We start from the raw sequence: 19,042 nt of genomic DNA, 5'->3' as shown, positions 1-19,042 counted from the left end.
CAAAATTCCCTAATAGGGTGTATGAATTGGGCTTTCTAAACTGGACACTCCTCTAATCTACCTTCCAATAAGGCTATAGCAATACCGCCTTACTATGACTCGCATCGTGACTTTATTATTTACCGATGGAGAAAAAAGTCACAAATGACCTTGATACCATCACAACAAATCCAACATGGATGCATTACTCTATTCAGACGTTTCTGGCTAGCACCACATAGTGACTTTGGCGGCAACACAGGTCACGGGTCCAAAGACCGCTGTGTCCCCCTGCCTGCATCGCAGGTAAAGAAAGTCATTGTTGCTGTGTCGAGTCGACGACCGTGATACTAGTCGCAAGAAAACCGAACCTGCTGGACTTTTTGTGACTCTCATTTTGCGGTCGCGTCAAGCTGCGGGTCACAATGCAGCCACATTGACTTTAATTACTAGCGGGGCAGGCAGAGCGACATCGCGATTTTTGGTCGTGTAACCCTAGTCTTATTTCGGCACCCTACGTGGGTGACAACCACTAATAGTTGCTGTTAAATGATACAAAGAGGCAATGTATCCCGCAGAGAACGGTAGGAAAGCCTTTACGGTATGTTGATACGTGCTATTTTTTTATCCAATGTAGGGGCGATTTATAAAAACCTGCCCCCCCCCCCCCACACTATTAGTTGTTCTGTATAGCAGAGATATAAAGTTCTGTGGTTGAGTAAACTCGGAGAGCCCCTTAATACTTAACTGGAAGAGTCGGCTCAAAGATCCTGTAGTATTAATGACCGGCTGTGGATTCATTATCTGATGATCAGCATTATACCTCTGAACAGATAGCACATGGTTAACAACTGGAGGATAAAAGTCAGAGTCCACCCTCTAAACACAAATTTTAGTGTTACTGTGTTAATGAGTAATATTATACACCAGAGATAATGTGTGTGACTGGTAAACGATAGCATTCTGTGTGTGGTCATACAGCGGCTTCAGAGCTGTAATCTTGTCAACAGATCCTGACAATTTCAAGGGGTCTGACGACAATCTGTGGGGCCGGACAGACCCTCGACCAAAGGCTGCCGGCTGGAGAGACCAGGTGATTTTTATTTTTTTTTATCATCCCATATGTATTTTAAAATCACATGCGACGTTACGCAATCGCTGTTTTATGCAATATCCCAAAGTGAAAAAAAGGTTTCACCCTTAAAAAAAAAAAGGCAAATAGGACGCAATAGGTTGCTGTGCAGACGGGACCCCCGTTCTAGTGATCGGTGGTGGGCAGCCAGCGAACAAACGCCTATCCTGAGGATAGGTGATAAATGTGTACCCCTGCTATGCTAATCACAGGTATTTTGCCCACAAAGGTTTATGGTTTTAGATAATATTTGTATGAAACTCTTTAATGGGAAACAAGAAGGCCGGGTTCCCACTGGTCGGATACATCAGTGTCCGAACTTGAACCCGCAGTACATTCGGCCGGAATTTAAATTGAATTAAAAAAGCTCTGTACTTCCTTGGCGTTGTCATAGTGAGGGCTCCTTGTTCCCCCTGACTGTTCTCCGAGCAGCTCTGCCTCCCAGGATGATGTTTAATCCCATGTAACTGCTGCAGCCAAACACGGGCTGTAGCGTCATCACAGGAGGCGGGGCCGCATGGAGACCAGGGAGATGTGTCGCTATGGCAACACCAATGAGGGTAAGTATAGGTTTTTCTTCTTTAAATAGCGGCGATTCCAGACGAAAATCTGCACCACTATTTGGTGCGGTCTTTGGGATGGAATTCCCTGCAGGTTCTAGGTAGGATACGCTGTGTACTTTTACGCAGCGTATCCGACCTGTGTGAACATACCCTAAACCTAAAGTCTATGGGAATGCAATGTAATGTGGTGTAAGGCAACTTCTGTTTGTTATCAAGGCTTAGAATAAAAGAAACTCTAAAATTTACTAAATGTATATATCCTGTACAGGTAAATGTTATCTGTTGTTCCCTGTTATCATTCATTTTAGGCTGTAGGTTCGCAAAAAATACAAACTTGCTGGATTTAGGGACGCAAGTCGCACGCAATATTGCTTTCCATAGACCGCAATGTAAATTGTGTGCAACCTGTGCGTGACAGGTCTTTTTATTAGGTTATGTAAAAAAAAAAACGCACGTTGCAGACGCGCGTGACTCGCACACAAATCGTGCCCAAAAAAAGTTGTCAGACTTTAAGGCAACATCAAATTCCATATATTTTTTGGTCGCACGACGCGCACAACGTTTTTTTTTATGTTATGGGACACGTCATTGTTTTGCCCTAGCCCAAACCTGCTGGAAGTCTGGTCGCAGATCACAAGTCGCTCGCGACTGCCTGCATAGGCTTTAATGTAAAATTGGACGCGACTGCGACTCATTTGCGACACGTCAACAATTGAATTTTTTTTTTAGGGTCTTTTGGATGTTGAAAAGCCTAAATCGAATGCCACTCACAACCAAATTGCACCCTAAAATTGTCTTGTAATGGTAAGTTGCAGACAAATTGCAAATATTTCTTTGTAGCGTGACTTGTGTGTGACTTGATGTCACATGACTAAAGTTCCCGTATAGCAAAGCCACGCGCACCGTTCATGTATGATTCGATTGAAAACTGCATTGACGCGTGATTTTGCCTGAAATCGGTGCAGTTGTCAAATGCTTGTTATTGTACGCTGGTTTGGTTACCTGCAATAACGCGCAGACATAAAGCCAGAGTTCAGACGTGGCAGATTTGTCGCAGATTTTTGGTGCAATTTTCGCACTGGTAAACTAACAAATTTACAGTACAATGTTAGTAAATGGAGTTTGAAACGAGCGTTTGATTTGCGGCCCCCGGTTTTCGCCCGCTGCGTGTGCTTTTACCCTTTATGCAGCTATAATGACTAAAATCAGCCTGAGGGCGGATTTACACGAACGTGATATACGTCCGCGCAACACGCGTGATTTTCACGCGCCTCGCACGGACCTATATTAGACTATGGGGCCGTGCAGACAGTCCGTGATTTTTACGCAGCGGGTGTCCACGTGCTTTTCTGTTTACAAACATACAAACAGAGTGTCATAATGATGGCGGCTGCGCGAAAATCACACAGCCGCGCATCATATGGTGATGACACACGGAGCTGTTAAGTGCCTTTTGCGCGCGCAAAACGCACACGCTCGTGTAAATCCGCCCTGAGTTCTCTTTCATTCGGCAGTATTGTGGTCGTTATTTGTAAGCCAAAACCAGGAGTGGAAAATAAACGTGTAATGGAAAGATTTGAGGCAAAATACTGACCAACAAGACCGGCCTTAGGTGTGTGCAAACTGTGCGGTCGCACAGGGCGCATCAGCCTCCCCTGCTGAAGGAGGCAGCTGTGGAGGAGCGATTGTGGACATCATGAATTATTAATTGTATAGCACTATTATTAAAGTGGTTTTCCACTACCGGACAATTGATGATCTATCCAACAGATGAGTCATCAGTATATCATCGGTGCGGGTCTGACACCCGGACACCGCACCAATCAGCCGGTCCTGCGGGCATCGGATGTTATGGCATATTATGCGAGGCATGGAGCCGGAAGCAGTTGGCTCCGTACGTCGCATAGTACTGCAGCTCTGCTCCTATTCACTTGAACGTCTAAAAAAAAAAAAAAAAAAAGCATCAAAAACGGCTGGAAATCAGAGGTTGTTTTCCCTTGAAAACAGTGCCATAATTTTCAGCCGTTTTTAACATACCCTTAGGCTGAGTTCACACGAGACTGATCTGCTGCGTAAAAGCACGCAGCTTATCCGTCCTGTGCGCCGCTGGGGATTCCGGGCGAAAAACGCACCAAACCGTGGCAAAACTGCAGCACTTTAGCAGGCCGGTCTCCTGGGATGACATTTCATTCCAGGAGACCGCTGCAGCCAATCACAGCGGTCACATGGGATGAAGCGTCATCCTGGAGGCCGGCCTTCTGACATCAACCAGGCCGGCCTCCTGGGATGACGTTTCATCCCATGTGACCGCCGCTACAGCCTGTGATTGGCTGCAGCAGTCATATGGGATGAAACGTCATCCCAGGAGGCTGCGCTGTAGGGAGGAATACAGACTTCTGGGTAAGTATCAGACTTTTTTTTTTCTGTTGCGTTTTTTTGCGGCCGGATCACTGCGAACCCGCCGCAAAAAAACGCAACAACTGCTATTTGTTCCGGGTTTTACCTCCCATTGAATTCAATGGGGAAAACCTGCAATAAATAAGCGTTTACGCAAATACAATTAACATGCTGCGGAATAAAACTGCACTGCGGGTCAATTTCAGAGCTTTTTTTCCGCTGATCATTTACGCAGCGTGTGGATGAGATTTGTTTTATCTCATCCACTTTGCTGCTACTGTATTTGCTGCAGATTTTCTGCAACTAATTCCGTTGCGGAAAATCCAAAGTATTTACTCAATGTGTGAACTGACCCTTTAGGGTTCACATATGTTTGAGGCAGAAAAATACGTGGCTGATTTCAAGAGAAAATAACCTCTGAATCCAGGCGTTTTTGGAGCTGATTTTCTAAGCGTTTTTGCTGTTTGGCGCATTTTGAAGCATTTTTCATAGTATCAATGGTAAAATAAGCTCTAAAAATGCCTCAAGAAGTGACATGCCGCTTCTTTTTACTAGGCGTATTTTGAATTCAGCAGCGTAAAAATACGTCTCATATGAACTACACATTGTATTTCCCAATGAAAAACTGCAGGCGTATTACAATCGTCTTAGGGTATGTTCACACGCAGTGACTAAAAACGTCTGAAAATACAGAGCTGTTTTCTTGAGAAAACAGCTCCTGATTTTCAGACGTTTTTGTAGCAACTCGCGTTTTTCGTGGCATATTTTATGGCCGTTTTTGGAGCTGTTTTTCAATGAAGTCAATGAAAAAATCCTCCAAAAACATTCCAAGAAGTGTCCTGCACTTCTTTTTCGCGGGTGTCTTTTTACGCGCCGTATTTTGACAGCGACGCGTAAAATTAAGGCTCGTGGGAACAGAACATCGTAAAACCCATTGAAAGCCACGGGCAGATGTTTGTAGGCGTATTAGGGGCGTTTCTTCAGGCGTAATTCGAGGCGTATAATGGCCGAATTACGTCTGAAAACAGGCCGTGTGAACATACCCTTACACTCTGAAACACACCTGAAAATAAGCCGTGAACATATCTCATGGTCTCATCGACAGTAACATTCACAGAGGATTATTTGGGCGACAACGTCAATAATCGCAGTTGTTCAATCACCGAATTAATGTCAAATAGGAACCCGACCAGATCGGTGGTTCTGTATAAATGTTGACATCCGCTTTTTATAATAATACATTAGGACTGATGACCATTGTAAACAGTGCTCCCTGGAATGCAAAGAGTTAAAAGGGCCTTGTAATGCGGACTCCTCCCTGTATGACCCCTGTCAGTCTGACTGTTTAACCCCCTCATCACCAGACTGAACCTGCCTGTTCTGGGCAGTGAGTGACATCATCTGTGAGATCACATGAGCACGCTGCCAGAGAGGATCTCTGGGTAAAGATCAGGGAGAAGGAGGAAGTAAGAGCTTGTGACTCCAGTCCCCTCCATTACAAGGCAGCAGGCGGACTCAGGTAGGGAGCAGGGTCCTTGTTGTAATGAGCAGGGTCCTTGTTGTAATGAGCAGGGTCCTTGTATTAATGAGCAGGGTCCTTGTTGTAATGAGCAGGGTCCTTGTATTAATGAGCAGGGTCCTTGTTGTAATGAGCAGGGTCCTTGTATTAATGAGCAGGGTCCTTGTATTAATGAGCAGGGTCCTTGTATTAATGAGCAGGGTCCTTGTATTAATGAGCAGGGTCCTTGTATTAATGAGCAGGGTCCTTGTTGCAGTGCACATTCAGCTGCTGTGTACGGAGATGATGGTGTGATGTATACTTCCGCTCCTGTGTAATGTATATATATAGGCATGGCTACTGTTATATAGTGACGGGTCAGTCACTTCTGCGGGGTCAGTCCCACTCCTTGTCTTTAAGTGCAGCGATTACGTTTTCGTGGTAGAATATAAAAGTTAAATGAAAACTTTGTTGTTGGAAAGATTTTCGTATTCGAATCCGGTTTCCTATTGTAATTACTAAACTTCTTGCGTGTTTTCTTGGAGGCAAAAAAACCAAAACCTGGCATAAAATATTTGTAAAATAATGCATGTATTTTTTTTTATGGCGTTTTACCAGCATGTTTTTTTTTGTGGCGGTTTTTACATTGCAAATGATGTGGTTCAAACATAGATTTCTCTTTGCGGCTGCATGTATTTCTATGGGGCTTTTCACACGGTCTTTGTTTTAAAGGACCAAGTGAGTGGCCTGTCAAAAAATAGGACATGTCCTATTTTTGTCCGTTGTCATGGATCCGTCAATAGATTCAAGTCTAGGAGAGATTCGTGAAAACGGGTCCCGCACGGGTGAAAAACGGCCATGGCCGATTTGACACACGTTCATCTGAATAAAGACTTAGGCTGGGTTCACACGACCTATTTTCAGACGTAATGGAGGCGTTTTACGCCTCGAATTACGTCTGAAAAACGGTTCCAATACGTCGGCAAACATCTGCCCATTACTTTCAATGGGTTTGCCGATGTACTGTGCCGACAACCTGTCGTTTTACGCGTCGCTGTTAAACGACAACACGAAGACTTCCGCTTCCGGCGCTGGCGATGCAGGGCGCGAGTGACTGAGCTCCCGCTCCCGTCCAGCCTGTTTGATCGCAATAGTCGCTTCGGCGACGACAATCAGCGGTGAAGCCACCAGCCCTGCACACGGAAACATACCCGGTGGTGCCTGTATGGACAGGTACCTCCTCAGAAGCGCGCAGAAGCCAGCCATGGAAGATTCAGCCGCGGCCGTGGTAAAGGGAGGTAAGATGGCAGAGCTTCCCGCCACTGCGACCCTGCTATGCACACAGGAAGATAAGCTGCAACACCATCAGTCCCAGCTTTCAAGCCCGGCAGAACACATAATGTCCTCTCATCCTGCAGCCATTGATTATGTAGCCCTGGCCCGGGAAGTAGCCAAACAGATAGCCCCAGAACTGCAAAAGGCGCTGGAAAAAACGGTGCAAGATTCCCTAAACTGCGTGCATGCGGAGCTGGCACAAGTCACTACCAGAGCTGATGAGTTAGAACAGCGTATGACGCTGCTGGAGGATGAAAATGAGCGTCTGCAATCCAAACTGAAAGGGGTGCTGTCTGCTACTACGCAGTTGGGGGACAAGGTGGAGGATCTGGACAACCGCTCCAGGAGGAGCAACCTGCGACTGGTGGGGCTGAAAGAAGCGGTGATATCTGCTGATTTACAGCGACTATGTGAGAGGACATTGCCAGCAGCTTTAGGTCTTGCCCCGTCCCTGCCGGGTGGAGAGGGCGCATAGAGTGGGGCCGGACCCCAGAAACCTCCCAGCAACAGATGACCACAGTTTGCTTCGTCCCAGACAAGTAATCTTTAAGCTGTTGGATTACAATGACAAGGTGGCACTCATGAAAGCATTCCGCAGCAGATCGCGTCCTTTGGAAATAATGGGCATGAAAGTGCTACTTTTTGAGGATTTCTCTGCGGAGGTTGCAAAACGAAGGCGGGCCTTCAGCAAGAACTGCACCGCGCTGTTCCAAGCGAAAATACGCTTCAACCTGCAGTACCCAGCCATCTTACGGGTGTTTCAAGAGAACGGGCGGAACAAGGTTTTCACCACGCCACAGGAAGCGGAGGACGCACTTACAGAGCTTTGCAGGCACAGACCCCAGCAAGAAGAGGAGCGTCACAGTCCAGCATACAGTCCAAATCGCAAGTCAAGAGAAGCCAAACGGAACCGACAAAATATGGAGCGAACCTGGGCAGAAGCTTTAATGCCCACACCAGGAAGATCCCGGGGGGGTCGAGCCGGAAATGGAGGGGACTCTCCGAAGCCGCAGAGGCGAACGCGGGACCGCACCCGATCTACGTCTCCTGATTGACGGACGAAGTTCTTTTCAACACCATTTTATTTAAGCTGATGTGATGATGATTTTGTGGACGCTGTAGACCAATTGCAGATTCCGACCGGCTACAGATAAGTTTGCAGATAATTTGAAAGTTTTGAGGGCGATATTTGGCGGTCTTATACGGCACTCTGTACCGGTCAACAGCTGACCTAATGTTATAATGTTACAATGTTGAAATGTATGCATTTTTGATATTTCCCTGCATTCTCGCTACAGGAGATTACTGAGGGAGTTAGATCAGGTTCTGAGATTTTTCCTTGTGGGCGGGATCGACCGGGAATGAGACAATGCCTCCCCCACGCAAGGGATTAGTTATATCTGCCACAGATGGCATACTGGGGGAAGTTGCGGTAGGAGATCTGGGAAAAGGAGGCAGGGAAACCTGGAGGTGAAGCAGGATTTATGTGAGGATATAATCCAAAGGGACTCTAGGTTGTTAAACCGACGGTATGAGAATGTATAAATGTGTGCACAGGCGACAAAGGGGTAATGAGGTGGTAAGGGCAGGTGCTGCTTCCTCATTGAAGGTGATATATATGCAGGTCTGGGGGGAGGGGGAGGGAGGGGTGTGTTTTGACACAACAGAAAAAAGTGAAGTCACTTACACCAGTGGGTATTAAGGGGCTGCTAACCCTTGCCGTAGGTGATTTTATGGTGTTGTTAGATAAAGGCCGGATGGCCTTGACATGGAGTTTGGTTCTGGTTTATAAGCCGGGTTTTGGTTATGTTGTTAATGTTTATACATGGCTCTTGGAAAAAGGCGGATCTGACTCCCCGAACCTATCACGACTTTTAGGCATTTTAGCTCATCTTATGCACGGCCCAATAACATGAAAATAGTCTCTTGGAACGTTAAAGGGCTGAGATCCCCACAGAAACGGACCAAACTTTTGCGACACATGAAACGATTGCACCCAGATGTGGCCCTATTACAGGAAACTCACCTTACCGAGCCAGAGTTTAAGTATTTGCAAAAATTCTGGGTGGGCCAGGTTTTTGGCTCGCCGGCAAGGGAGGGTAAGGCGGGAGTTATAATTTTGATACATAAAGATTTTGCGTTTACGCTGGTGTCCCAGGAACGGGATGACGAGGGCCGTTGGATCCATCTAGTGATGGAGCATGCAGGGGAAACTATCAGTATTCATAATGTGTATGGCCCAAATACGATTAACGCAGGTTTTTTTGGTCATTTGGAAACCCAACTCCAGCAGGATCGCACTAGGTTTTTGATTCTGGGGGGAGACCTTAACATTGTGAGGTCTTCAAGGGAAGATAGGAGCACAGGGACTAGTTCGCAGAGAAATAGAGATAAGATCTTGCCCGAATTTTTAAGACACATGGCCCTAATAGATGCGTGGAGGAGTCTACACCCAGATGCGCGGGAATATACACATTTCTCCCATGTTCATCAGTCATGGTCGCGTATTGATTACTTGCTAGTTAATGACGCACTATCGCGACGATTACGTGAAGCGGCGATTGAAGATCTAGTTATTTCGGACCATGCCCCGGTTACCATTACCTTGGCCGACACAGTAGCTAGAGGAACAGATTTTATCTGGAGGTTTCCCGCCTTTCTGGCAAAGGATGAGGGCTTTATACAGAAGCTTAAGGGGTGGTGGGTGGAATTTGATGGGGATAATGTATCGCATCGTTCGGAACCGTCATTGTATTGGCGTACAGCCAAAGTGGTAATAAGGGGGAAAGTTATGCAATTTATGTCTAATCTTAAACGCAAAACGACCGAAGGATACAAGGCAGCGAGCGACAGATTACGGTGTGCATACACAGCATTTCTACATTCTCCATCACCGCCATTGGGGGAGAAATGGAGGGAAGCCAAGCGACAGTTTGATCAGTTGTTAGACAAAAGAGAGAGTATTTACCGGTCCCAATTTGATGCCGATCTAATGCGTTTCAGCAATAAAGCGGGCAAATTATTAGCGCGGTTAGCAAAGGGGAGGTATGCACCGTCACACATTTCAACACTTAACGAATCTAATGGAACTTCTACCTCAGACCCAAAAAAAATCAACACCATATTAAGTAAATACTACCAAGCCCTTTACTCAGAAACACCCATAGATCTCCAAAAAGGGAGGGAATTTTTGGAGAAGGTAAAGCTGGCAGGGCTCACTCAGGAGCAGTACGGTCACTTGAGCGCAGAGATTACATTAGAGGAAGTTCGGAGCGCCATTAAGACCTTATCTAACGGAAAGGCCCCGGGTCCAGATGGATTCACAGGAGAGTTTTTTAAATCTCTGAGAGAAGAAATCAGCCCTACCTTGGTGGCATACTATAATATTTTACTAAGGATGGGTGCTTTACCAGCAGAGGCCAAAGTAGCGCATATAAAGGTGTTACCCAAGAAGGGGAAGAATCCTCTTGACCCGGGGTCGTACCGTCCCATTTCACTGATAGACCAAGATCAGAAATTGCTCACAAAAATTTTGGCCAATCGGCTGGCTATGTATCTACCCACACTGGTGGGAAAATCCCAAGTAGGATTTGTAAAGGGCAGGGCAGCAGTGACGAATCTACGCAAAGTGTTGACGGTGCTAGAAACAGTCAGACACGGTCCCCAGCCAGGTACCAGGCCGGCACTATTAGCGTTAGACGCAGAGAAAGCCTTTGATAACATACAATGGGCATGGCTGGGGATGGTGCTGGACAAAATGAACGTTCAGGGAGACTTCCGGGTCTTCCTGAAGGGTGTCTACAATAACCCGCAGGCACGTGTTCACTCCTCAGGGTTCCTGTCGGATCCCTTCCAATTACATAAAGGAACACGACAGGGTTGTCCCCTGTCGCCCCTGTCGCCCCTGTTATTCAATCTCGCATTGGAACCTATGGCTAGATTTCTGGAGGAATCGGATATGTTCAGAGGCATTCAAGTAGGGTCTGAGGCAGTGAAGTTAGCCCTGTTTGCTGATGACGTTATACTTTTTATGTCAAATCCTCAAGAACATTTAAGGACTGTTTTTCAATTTTTGCAGGAATTTGGGCAATGCTCGGGATATAAAGTCAACCTAGCTAAAAGCGAACTGCTGGAGTTGGGCAGGCCATTGCCTAAGACCTTTTGGCAATCCTTGGGGTGTGGGATCTCCCCAGTTGAACATTGCATTACTTATCTGGGTATCAGAATAGGGAGGGTGCCGGACACCCTGTATGGCCTAAATTATCCCCCGTTAATTAAAAAAATACAAGCGGAACTCACTAGATGGGGCCAATTGCCGTTGTCCCTCTTGGGAAGGTGCCACCTGATTAAGATGGTTAGCTTCCCCAGATATACCCCTTCCAAACAATCCCTCTCTTGTTGAAGCATGTGGATGTCTCTAAACTGACGGCCTCATTCACTAAATTTATATGGGCAGGAAAAAGGCCTCGCATCGCACTTACCAAGCTCATGATGGGCAAACAAGAAGGGGGTGTGAACTTTCCGAATGTCAGGGGTTATAACGTGGCCTGTCTTTTTCGTCATGTAGTAGATTGGCTTCACGAAACGAGCAATTATTCCAACTTAGATCTGGAGGGGGAGTATGCCTCACCCTGGAACCTGAAAGCTTTGTTACATTGTAGAGTTGCTTCTCTTCCGTGCCGTCTCAAAACCTCCATTGTATTGAGAGATACAGTCCTAGCTTGGAAAGTGGTACGTAAGCAGTTTGGGTTACCTCCCCTGGTATCGAAATATATGCCGTTGAGCGGACACCCGGAATTTTTACCGGGAGTAGGCAAGGGGGACGGATTTGCCTCATGGGGGAGGGTAGGCATTGACAACGCAGGGGATCTTATGCCCACAGAGGAAAAGAGGTGGTTAACTGGGGAGGAAATTACTACTAAACTCAGACCCATAGAAGGTAGGGTCAATTTTTTACAAATACTTCAGGTACGAGCATTTTGCACCTCCAGGCTCAGGGATTTGAGTAAGGAAGCTACCTCGCACACTCTAGATGAGGTCATAGGTCCAACAACTGGGCGGGAGACCATTTCAGGGTTGTATAGAGCACTGAGAGATGGTTTTGTTCGTCCGCAATCAAGGGTTAGTTTCAAAATCTGGGAACGGTGGACCCAAGATCCAGGTATAGGAGAGATCATACTGGGGGGTTGGGAGACGGTACGGAAGAGTGTTATAAATGAGAGCTGGAGGGAAACCTATTTTAAGTTGATGCATTCAGCTATATATGGCTTTAATATTCTGCCTTCACAATCCTTCCCTGACCGCATTACGTGTTGCCCCAAATGCAATACACCACTGACGAATTTATGGCATGGAGTGTGGGGGTGCGTACATACGAAACGATTTTTGGGGATGGTACACAAATATATTGAGGATCATTGGAAAGCGAACCTCCCACTGACGCCTCAAGCGCTACTATTCCATCAGGCGCGGCCGCCAGAGGAAGAGGGTGCTCGAGGAGTGAGATCACCTCCAGCGCTGGTGCACACGATTTTACTGGTAGCCTTGAGATGCCTCCTGAGTAAATGGTTGGAAGCAGAAACGCCGGGGTTAGAACTGATTGTGTCACGGCTGAAACAGTTATTAGTTCTTGAAAGGGTGGAGGTGGAAAGGCGGAAGGAAACGGGAACCAAGAAGCTATTTGATAAGTGGCAAATATTCATAGAATCGCAATGTACAGCAGCCGAAATAGCGGAAATTGTTAGGCCTTTCCAGCACACAAAGTGGTACTGCACACAGCTCTCGGCAGGCACTTTAGGGGGGTTGCAACTTTGAACTAGTTGGGGGATAAATGATAAGTAGATACTCATTGATGACCTAAGTCGTGTCGGGGTTGGGGGAAGTCATGTTTTCGGTCCATATGAAGATCGACACTTATGCCATGTTTATATGTTATGTTATGTTGAATTTAATTCAAAGTTAATCCCATGACAGTTGAGTGCTGCGCACTCATGATGTAACTTTTACGTGAAATGTTTGTAAGAAAATGTGAAAATTGACAATAAAAAGGATATTTTAAAAAAAAAGACGACACGTAAAATTACAGCCTCGTCAAAAGAAGTGCAGGACACTTCTTGGGACGTTTTTGGAGCCGTTTTCTCATAGACTCTATTGAAAACAGCTCCAAAAACGGCCGAAAAAACGGCGCGAAAAACGCGAGTTGCTCAAAAAACGTCTGAAAATCAGGTGCTGTTTTCCCTTGAAAACAGCTCCGTATTTTCAGACGTTTTTGAGTTTGCGTGTGAACATACCCTTAGACCCCTTGCACATGGAGCTTATCTGCTGCAGATTTTTTTTTGCTCTGATTTGCAGGCGGTAAATTTGCAGCAGAAATCTGTTGCAGGCAAGTGGATGAGATTTTAAAAAATCAATCAGAGCATGCTGTGGAAATTGGCAGCATTCTCATACAGTTCTGGACGTTCGCTGCGGATTTCATACTTAGCAACGTAGGAGTGAAATTTGCAGCAAAATTCACGCGTAATACTTTAGTATTTTGCTGCAAAAATGCAGCGGAAAATCCTCAACATTCAAACCCCCAGGCGCAGCTCTACTAAACTAAACTTAAACTTGAACCATCTCCTGCAGCCCCATAGAAAAAAATGGAGCCATGGCAAGCATGTGCAGTACTCCATTTATACTGCATGGGGCGCACCGGGACGGCCAGGTAAGCGCATTCTCTGGATCGGTGGAGGTCCCAGCGATCAGACCCTCACCAATTAGATATTTATCACCTATCCTGTGGATAGGTGATGAATATTGATTATGGGAAAAGCCTTTTATGGCAGTGTGAAATTTTCCTAAATCGTCTTCGGACTCCTCAACAGGATCCGCAAACCTAAATCTAGTGTATGGAATTTTTGAGGGTGGGGAATTGGATGATGCATGATTTATATGGTTTGTGAAGTTAATGTTTTCTTTTTTGCTGTATGACCTGTAATGTTTTAATTATTTTTTCTTTGTTTTTCCTCAGCCATGTCAATGGATCAAAGTTGTGGGTGTATATACCTCGTGGGCACAGCCCTTGGAACATTAGTGGCCATTGTACTGTTGTGGCTGGGGTACCGTCTGGGCGTCCTCTACCAGCTCTTTCATAAAGTAAGTCATATGGAAACATTTTGCATTACATGTAAAAAGTTGATTCAAATAGAAAAAATATAAATTCAGTAAGATTTGCCTGCGTTGGAAACGGCCCATATTACTAAACATTCGATTTATTATGACGTATTAAAGTTGAAATAAAGTAATCATCATCTGTACAAAGAATATTTATAGCTGAGCGAACAAGCTCATCAGAAGGTTATCTAATTTTAGCGGATCAAAACTGACCATAGACCTGCCAAGATTATTGCCCCGAAAGGTCTTGCAGCTAAATATTCATGTTAAAGTGTAACTAAACTTTCCAAAAACTTCTGACATGTCATAGTGACATGTCAGAAGTATTGATCGGTGGGAGCACTGAGACCTCACTGATCGCTAAAACTAAGCTGCAGAAGTGATTGGGTGATCGGGTGAGCGCTGAGCCGCTTAGTTTCTGATCGGCTTTTCTCGGTAAGCTGAGCAATTGGTGTACGGGCTCAACAGAAAGTCTGGATCCGTACACCAGCCGCTCAGCGTTCCGAAAAAAAAAGCAGATCAGAAACTAAGCAGCTCAGCGCTCACCCAAGCGCTCCTGCAGCTTAGTTTTACTGATCGATGGGGGTCTCAGTGCTCTGACCCCCACTGATCAATACTACTGACATATCACTATGACATGTCAGAAGTTTTTGGAAGGTTTAGTTACCCTTTAATTTCACCAAAGGGGTATTCCCAGAATCAAAAATTATCACCTATCCACGGGACCCACCACTGGGACCCCTACCGATCACAAGAACGGAGCCCGGAACCCCCAGATCCTCCAGATTAGGGGTCAAAAAATAAATTCTAAATGCTCCAGACTTACTAAGAGATGAGCGCCTTTTAGTAAATTAGGTGCAATTCTCGATAACGCTCTCTCCAATTTTGTTGGTGCAAATATATACACCGTTATTAATAAATGTGGATCAATGTGTGAAAAACGTGTGTTAATTTAAGCGTCTTCAAAGGAAATTAGGGTGAAAGAAGGTTTGCAGCGCTTCACGGCGCAGACACATTACTGCCTACCTAGAGTTGACTGAATGTAGTAAAGCTGACCATATAACTAAGATTTTGATCGGCCAGAATGCGGCCGATCCATCGACCGTAGGATCGTTCGTACAAACGATCCGACTAGCAACATGTCAGACTCAACTGGCAGACCACGGCCAAATATACCACATACTTTTATTTTCAGTCGACCACAGATGAAAAAAATCCAACCTGGCCGATCAGAGTCTGCCGTCGGCCAGCTTGGCCATTTCAGTCGGCAATTATCTTATGTATATGGGTCCTGGATCGCCATCAATTAATTTGTTAGGTGCCTGGGCAATGGCTAATCCTGAACTGGGCAAGTAGTCAATGTGCTGAGAAGTTTGCAACGGGCACCTAACTTGTGACTCTTTTTTTCCATTGATGTCTACAGAAGTTCCTATTGTTGGGTCACTAAAAAATCTGTTTAGCTCCTGGAGTGGTTCAACTGGGTGCTAAGAGAGGACCTGTCAGCTCTCTTGACATATCTAGTAAATACTTGTATTCCCCATGAAATAACAATCCTGGAACATATTTTCTTAGAACTCTGCCTTGTGCCATTCCTCTGTTATTCTTCCTAGACATTTTTGAATTATTTGACAACTAGGTGTCCCCATTCCCCTTGTCAAAAAGGTGTGTCGCTACACAGTCTCACTCTGTCAGCAGTGATAGGACAGTCTCAGACTGTGTAGGGACACCTCCCCCCCCCCCAACTGGTAACACCAAGTTGTCATTTTATTCAAACATTTTTAGGAGGAATTACAGAGGAACGGCACAACGTAGAGTTTTAGGTAAAGATTCTCCAGAATTGTTATTTCATGGGGTATTAAAGTATTTACTTAAACAGACATGTCAGAAGAAGTGACAGGCCCTCTTTAAATCTATAGGATTTTGTCGATCCCTGCACTTAGACATGCTGGTATGTGTCCGTCTAATGGCAGTGATTGACCCAACAAGGTTAGTGATGTTAGAGCTGCACCACAGCTGACTCCAGTCCTCCTGCCTTGTACCCACCATTGCTGTGATCAGGCAGATACGAAGAACATCAAAGGTTAAATTCAAAGGATCTTTTAGACTTTGGTCGTCCAAGCTTGAAAAGTCCCATATGTTATATGACATTGCAATAGGAAAAGGACTGTCGTGCATCAGACCTTCTACTTCTGGCTTGTCGACCTATAATATATCTAACGATCTGTCATTATTTTATTTGAAGGTGGAAACTCAAAGCCCTTGCCATGGAGGAGAGGTAGTGGCTCAAGTGCTTCTGTCCCATGGTGTAAAATTTGTGTTCACCCTAGTCGGCGGCCATATCTCGCCCATCTTGGTTGCTTGTGAAAAGTTGGGAATTCGTGTGGTGGACACGAGGCACGAGGCTACAACTGTATTCGCTGCAGATGCAGTAGCCAGACTTTCAGGTAGGAAAAACTCATATCTTTCCTTTCAGCGGTGTAAAGGGCCAAAGGACGACCATTCATTCCGCACTGCTCCATGATGTCTGCATTAACAGTGGCTTGTCCGGCCCCTGAAGAACCATTTCAGACCACCAGTTTGACTACTAAATAAATATGTACTGGTGTATTATGAAGGTGCACAAAAACAAAAAAATGTAAACAAATATTCATATCCTATCTTCTAGGGCCAGATTGGGAGTAAAACCCACCCTGACGCACAATCTCCACCAGCCCACATACAGCTCATCACCCTCCCAATATCTGTAAACTCAAGTCAAGCCATGCATAAAGAAATATAGTTTTGTGTGCCCTTGCCCCGACAGGTTTAGAAATAATATAACAAGCCGATAAACACTGATATGTTAAAAAATGGGTCACTTATTTATCATTTAGAGTCCAGACCAGACCTAGAAATTAATCGGGGCCCAGACCAGACCAAAAAAAAAAAAGATTCTGACTCCGGGCCCGATCCATGATTGAAATCTAGGGGGGCAGAAAAATACTGGTGCACAATGCGCACTGTGGCAAACTTTGCTTTATTTGGTCATGCCGCTCCTTTAAAGGGGTTGTCCAATACTGGACAACTGATGACCTATCCACCGATGGATAGGTCATGAGTTGTCAGATAGCGGATAACCCCTTTAAAGGGTAACTAAACTTCCAAAAAACTTCTGACATGTCATAGTGACATGTCAGAAGTTTTGATCGGTGGGGGTCTGAGCACTGAGACCTCCAGTGATCGCTAAAACGAAGCGGCAGAAGCGCTCGGGTGAGTGCTGAGCCGCTTGGTTTCTGATCGGCTTTTCTCAGAAAGCCAAACCATTGGTGTACGGGCTCAATAGAAAATCTTTGAGCCCGTACACCAACTGTTTGACTTTCTGGGAAAAGCCGATCACACACTAAGCGGCTCAGCACTCACCCGAACGCTTCTGCCGCTTCGTTTTAGCGATCGGTCGGGGTCTCAGTGCTCAGACCCCCACCGATGAAAACTCATGAGATGTCACTATGACATGTCAGGAGTTTTTTGGAAGTTTAGTTACCCTTTCAATATGACACAACATATTTTCAATTTAATGTTTTTGTATGTTCCACTTTTATTTTTCGTATCGCACAGTCAGGGACAGGCATACACTCGCTATTTCAGTCATGAACAAGTGTACACTGCCACTATGCAAGCACCAATATAACCAATAATACCACCATACAGTGACCAAAATAGTGATAGATACCGGTTCTAACAGGCGCTCTTTGTACCCGTGAAGTAACAATTCTGGAGCACCTTTTCTTAGAACTCTGCATTGTGATGTTCCTCTGTTATGCCTCCTGGAAATTTATGAATACACTGACGACTAGCTGTTCCTATTCTCCCTGTCAATGGCGTGTGCTTTTACACAGTCTGACAGTACCCAATCATTGCCGACTGTATCGGACTGTGTAGAGACATACAGTATCGTCTAGACAATGGGAATGGTAACACTCCGTTGTCAATTCTGCCTGGACTACATGGAGACTTTTAATAATATGTTGTCCAACATGTAACTAACCATTACATAATTATTATTTACTGTGCATACAGATGAAGCTTGACAAACACCCTCTAATAACAGTCGATTTGATGAATATTTGTTGCTCTGTCACGGTCGGAGGGACTAAACAATTTAGATCTGAGTTTATAAATGTCAATCTCCAGGCGAAAACTTTTTGCCAGATGATGGGCCAATTTCCTTCTGCTCCCATATTTCTTAGCTCACGTCCTGACGTGCTGAGATATCCTGACTTCTCTCTGCCTGTTTCAGATGGGTCATGTTACCGTCAGTGTATCCACTGAGTAATGTCCTGATCCACCAGATTTTAAATATAGAAATCCTTCCTCCTATCTAGTAGAGGGGGTATTTACTTACATAAATGACATATCGAGGCAAGACCCTGAATATCTCCTCACTACGGGTCCTTGGCAGATAATATTTTGGAATGCCTGCCAATGGACAGTAAGTGATATATATATATATGTATTTTTTTTACCAGCATTTTTGAGTAGGAAAGGAGACGGTGCCAAACACAATAATAATAATCTTTCTTTTTTTACCGACAACATATTCCGCAGCACTTTACAGTTCAGAGGGAACTTGTACAGACAAAATTAAACATGACATAACTAACTAATGCCCCCTGACAACTTTTTACACATTACTTACACACATGTTATGGTTATTTTGGTGCAGGAACGGTCGGTGTGGCAGCAGTGACAGCCGGTCCTGGTTTGACCAACACTGTGACCGCCATTAAGAATGCTCAGATGGCGGAGTCCCCCCTTTTGCTGATTGGTGGAGCAGCTGCAACATTGCTACAGGTAAATAATAACTAGATCTGTGTACTCCGCTTGAGGTCCGATAGCATAATCTGATTTATGTCATTAAAGGAACACTCCGGGCAAAAATTATACTCCGTGTAATGCCTTGTACAGGGTCTGAGAGGGGGCTGCATCATATAGGGGTTAAAAAAACAT

General features: G+C 45.2%; 1 protein-coding gene across 2 annotated transcripts in view; it reads left to right on the top strand.

Annotated features, from left to right (window-relative positions):
- Positions 1-72: 72 nt before the first annotated feature.
- Positions 73-19,042, top strand: part of HACL2 (2-hydroxyacyl-CoA lyase 2) — a 33,041-nt gene continuing 14,071 nt past the window's right edge. The window contains exons 1-4 of one of the 2 annotated variants that reach the window (XM_075839554.1): positions 73-1,072; positions 13,914-14,038; positions 16,299-16,500; positions 18,759-18,886. In XM_075839554.1, coding sequence (XP_075695669.1) covers positions 13,916-14,038; positions 16,299-16,500; positions 18,759-18,886 — 453 coding nt within the window. In that variant the 5' untranslated portion in view covers positions 73-1,072; positions 13,914-13,915. Of the gene's footprint in view, positions 1,073-5,497; positions 5,591-13,913; positions 14,039-16,298; positions 16,501-18,758; positions 18,887-19,042 lie in introns of those variants that run through there. The other variant, XM_075839553.1, reaches the window with a different exon arrangement.

The sequence above is a fragment of the Rhinoderma darwinii genome, chromosome 10 (assembly GCF_050947455.1).
Source record: "Rhinoderma darwinii isolate aRhiDar2 chromosome 10, aRhiDar2.hap1, whole genome shotgun sequence".
NCBI classification, from domain to species: domain Eukaryota; kingdom Metazoa; phylum Chordata; class Amphibia; order Anura; family Rhinodermatidae; genus Rhinoderma; species Rhinoderma darwinii.
This window is presented reverse-complemented; position numbering and strand designations above follow the sequence as displayed.